This window comes from Engraulis encrasicolus, chromosome 1, assembly GCF_034702125.1.
Source record: "Engraulis encrasicolus isolate BLACKSEA-1 chromosome 1, IST_EnEncr_1.0, whole genome shotgun sequence".
In the NCBI taxonomy this organism is placed as follows: domain Eukaryota; kingdom Metazoa; phylum Chordata; class Actinopteri; order Clupeiformes; family Engraulidae; genus Engraulis; species Engraulis encrasicolus.
Window position 1 is genome coordinate 59,289,314 of NC_085857.1, and position 5,000 is coordinate 59,294,313.

Here is a 5,000-nt window from a genome sequence, read left to right on the forward strand (position 1 = left end):
CCCATTCTGACCTTGGCCTATTATTTTACATCAGTGTAATGTAACACATAGGACTCTATGATTCTGATCAGTCCTAACCGACTGCTATGAAATTTGCTTCCAGCACTATCTGGATCTGTAATGCTGCCCTATAATGAGATCCAAAAAAGGATTAAACTCTGTGTGTGTGTGTGTGTGTGTGTGTGTGTGTGTGTGTGTGTGTGTGTGTGTGTGTGTGTGTGTGTGTGTGTGTGTGTGTGTGTGTGTGTGTGTGTGTGTGTGTGTGTGTGTGTGTGTGTGTGTGTGTGTGTGTGTGTGTGTGTGTGTAGGTACCTGTCCCCCTCGGGCCCCAGTGGAACTCTGAAGTCCGCTAAGAAGTCATCACGCCTGGGGAAAGATGAGCTGTTTGTGATGGAGCGGAGTCATGCTCAAGTCACCCTGATGGCCTGTAATGACAAGAATATCTCCATGAGGCAAGGTAGGACACACAAACACACACACACACACACACCCTGATGATCAGCAATGAGAAGAACATCTCCATGAGGCAACGTAGGACACACACACACACACACACACACACACACACACACACACACACACACACACACACACACACACACACACACACACACACACACACACACACACACACACACACACACCTCTCTGTCTGTTGGTCTACAAATGGTAAGGGTGGGATTTGAACCTACAACCCTCTGATCTAAAGCCACATCTCCTTAACCACTAGGCCAGGACTGAGATTTGAGACCACTCGTTTATTGTGTCATTCTGAAAGATTCACATTACATGTGACCAGGGCTCTATTAACACCAGCCAACCAGTCAAATGCTGGTGAAATGTCAGCTTGGCTGGTGGAAAAGACCAACTTACAGTACTAGCAGTACCCCCCCTGAGTACCACTTTGACCCATTAGTGAGTGTGTTTATGCAGGGATAAATATTGTGTATTATTTTTGAATATTATTTTTCTTCAAAAGTTTCAAAATGGTCTTTCCAGCCATGGAGTGGAGTAGGGAGTGGAAGGGAGGGATTCATTTGAACCTGCAACCCTCTGATCTGAAGAGTACATTCCTAACCATTAGGTCACAGCTACCATGTCTAGCTGTCTGTCTGTCTGTCTGTCTGTTTATCTGTCTTTCTGTCTGTCTGTCTGTCTGTCTGTCTGTCTGTCTGTCTGTCTGTCTGTCTGTCTGTCAGTCTGTCAGTTTGTCTGTCTGTCTGCCTGTCTGTCTACCTGCCTGCCTGTCTCTCCGTCAGTCCGTCTATCTGGGGAAAGATCTCTGCATTCTAAAAATCTGATGGATGATGGTGTGTGTAGGTGTATGTGTGTGTTTGTGTGTGTAGTACACACTGCATATGTAGGCCAAGCTACGTTGACAGAATGAAGCTATGAGAGAGAGAGAGAGAGAGAGAGAGAGAGAGAGAGAGAGAGAGAGAGAGAGAGAGAGAGAGAGAGAGAGAGTTTGTGTGTGTGTGTGTGTGTGTGTGTGTGTGTGTGTGTGTGTGTGTGTGTGTGTGTGTGTGTGTGTGTGTGTGTGTGTGTGTGTGTGTGTGTGTGTGTGTGTTTGTAGCGTCTGCAGGATGACCTGTTAAATTTCTATATTTGGCTGCGGAATAGGGACAGGAAAGAAACACACACACGGCAACACAGGGATATGGACCACAGACTGTGTGACAATGATATTGCCGGTGTAAGTGGAGCCTGTGTGTGTTACACCTATGTTGATGTATAGTGAGTGTGTGTTATAGCTATTGTTGATGTTGTGTGTTTCTAATGTGAATTGATGTTTTTTGTTCTGCGACTTTCCTGTCAACATGATCTCCAAAAATTCTGTGCTCCTGGACACGGATGTTAAGGGCACAAAATCCGTGTCCAGGAGCACGGATTTTGCCGAAATTCCGTGCTCCTGGACACGGAATTGTTTTCCGTGCTCCTGGACACGGAATTGTTTTCCGTGATGGACACAGAGAAGTGCTCTATCTATAGGCTACTCCCATAGCTCTATATTTCCACAGTCTTGTGTTTTCTCAGGATTTTTCTAATTTCAAATATTTTTTCTCAATTTTTTTTTTTCCTACTGACAGGTTAGGGTTAGGGATTGTTTTGTTCTGGGCACAGCTAGTTTTCTTTCATTCATTATATGAATTTTATAGCCTAGCAACCAACTGGAAAAGGTAATTCTCAAAAATATGTCTTTAATGACAGGTTAAGGTTAGGGAATGTTTTGGTCAGGGCACAACTTAAATTGCTATAGCATTATTTTGTTTAGGATTAGCATTTGGTATGTATTTTCTACTGATAGAGTTACACAGTGCTGTGGTAATAGCCTATAGAAAGTACTTCCGTGTGCCCATCACGGAAAACAATTCCGTGTCTAGGAGCGCGGAAAACAATTCCGTGTCCAGGAGCACGGAATTTTAGCAAAATCCGTGCTCCTGAACACGGATTTCGTGCCCTTAACATCCGTGTCCAGGAGCACGGAATTTTTTGGAGATCAGGCTGTTCCTGTAGACTGTGGGAAATATTCACCACATTACACTATTACACTACACTTAGCTTGCACTTTTATCCAAAGCGACTTACAGTTAGTTACAGTCCCTGGAGCAGTGTGGGGTTAGGTGCCTTGCTCAAGGGCATTTCAGATAGAGGTGGTGTAGGGAGTACTGGTAAGGGTGGGATGCAAACCTGTAACCCTCTGATTTTACTGTAAGTCCACTTCCCTAACCACTCGGCCATGGTTGCTCCAAAGTGGGCTGAAGGAGAATAGTGTCCCCATTGGGTCTCGAACCCAGACCTACTGGGGTATCAAACTGGTCGCCTGATTATCATCGACTTCCAAATCTCTTCGAGACTTGGTCTGACCAAGAACATAACAACTAACGTTCTTAAATGGCATAGTTGACATCCCGTGGTTTGCTGTAGAAAAGGCTGAGTCAAAGTTAAAGCCAAACATTTTCTTAGTCCTAACAGAACGTCTCTGCTTACAGTTTTTCTCAATTGGTTTTGTACATTTCTCGAATCTCTCTCGCAATTTGCAAAACATAATATTCATTCTCAAAACAGCTTTAACAAATGGCAAAACACGGTGGATAACCTGCAAAACCGAGTCTCTTGCTCAAAACCCTTATTTGTCTTTCAAAACCAAGTTTTTTTAGCCTGGTGAACCAACGGCACCCGCTGGACGCCAAAATGTTTTGTCTACGGGTGGTTACGGGTCTAATAAATTACGGGTCTAATAAATTAGACATCCACATTTAGTCTGGTTTATCAGGCTAAAGTTTTTTGTGTCAATAAACGTATCAGCGCCAGCAGAATGGTTAGTCATTGTGTCATAGTGTATGGACAAGCTAGTCAAATCAATTTCTCATGTTGTCAATTGAATAGTACACTCTTGAGGATCTTTTCTGAAGCGAAATGCTGTTTAGATTGGATGGGAAATGTTGTAAATTCAGTTTTATATTACATTGATCAGATAAGATTGAGATAGTTTCATGCATTCAGTGGCAAAGCTTTTTGAGTGGTATGACAAAAGCAATTGATAATGTACAAAATCACTGAGAATTGTACACAGTCATGGCATGGTGGACGAGAGCATTTGCTATATGCCGAAAACAATGAGAAACTGATTTGACCATGTGCACAGGTAACACCAGGAAGTCACAATTGAACAAAGACTTTTGAGAATCATTATTCTGTTGTGAGAAATGTACAAAACCAATTGAGAAAAACTGTAAACCACGTTGCTGCCTTGAACACGCCTCTACCCAGAACCGTTGGAGATGCTCAAAGTTGATTGGTTCCCGACAAAGTGGGTGGAGTTCCCCTGCCAGGGGGAACTCAGATGTCCGAACAAACAGTTTTCCTGAGCTAGTGTAGCAGAGCCGAAGATGTTGCATCTCTCTGAGGGCGGAGCCTGGGTACCAAACTGGAGCTCTGGCCAGAGAGATGAGAACAAGAGGTTCTCTTCCTTCCTAAAGAGGTCCATTAGATAAACATCAACTAACAGTTAACTGATAATAATGTCATTTGCGAGGTAAAACCGTTTGTGGTGCAATCAGAAGGTTGCATGTTCGATCCCCGCTCTGCCTGAGTGATCCCAGCGTTGTGTCCTTTGGAACCAGCTTCCAGATGACGTAAAAAATGCACCCACTATTGATAGCTTTAAATCTAGACTCAAGACAAAGCTGTTCTCAGATGCTTTCCCCTAGCTTAATTTTTTTATTTTTTATGTTTATTATATTTTTTTATTTTATTTTATTATTATTATCAGTTTACCTTATGTTTTATCTTAATGTTTTACATGTTCTTTTTTAATCATGCATTTTAAACATGCATTTGTTAATCTTGTGAAGCGCATTGAGTTGCGCCTGTGTATGAAATGCGCTATACAAATAAACTTGCCTTGCCTTGCTTTGCCTTGAGCAAGATATTTAACCCCACATTGCTCCTGGGGACACAAGCTCATGTCTGATCAGCCTCTGGAGAGGGTGTTTAGTGTTGAGGGCCGAAACACCCCGTGACCCAGACGAACTCTAGGCCTACAGTACATTTACGAACAACAACTGATGATGCATACCCGTAAATTAATTTCTCCTTAAAGTCCACCAACCACCTGTGCTCGCACAAGAATAATAATAACCTAAGCTCTGTCCCTCTAATTGGTTGGCTGTTTCTCAGGTGTGGACCTCTCGGCCAATCAGGATGAAGAGTCTGACCAGGAAGTGTTTCAATTGGAGATGAGTAAAGAGGAGGCAGGACTATGTGCCTTTAGAACCGCTCAGGGGAAATACTGGACTGTCACGGGGAGCGGAGCGATACAGAGCAATGCATCTAGCAAGTGAGAACACACACACACACATGCACACACACACGAACACACACTCACGCATGCACACACACACACACACACACACACACACACACACACACACACACACACACACACACACACACACACACACACACACACACACACACAGGTATGTTAATGTTAATGT

General features: G+C 43.4%; 1 protein-coding gene across 1 annotated transcript in view; it reads left to right on the plus strand.

Moving 5' to 3' along the window:
* fscn1b (fascin actin-bundling protein 1b) overlaps positions 1-5,000 on the plus strand; it is a 16,315-nt gene that overhangs the window by 7,744 nt on the left and 3,571 nt on the right. The window contains exons 5-6 of the mRNA XM_063211187.1: positions 309-457; positions 4,681-4,840. Of these exons, the coding sequence (XP_063067257.1) occupies positions 309-457; positions 4,681-4,840 (309 nt within the window). The remainder of the gene's footprint in view (positions 1-308; positions 458-4,680; positions 4,841-5,000) is intronic.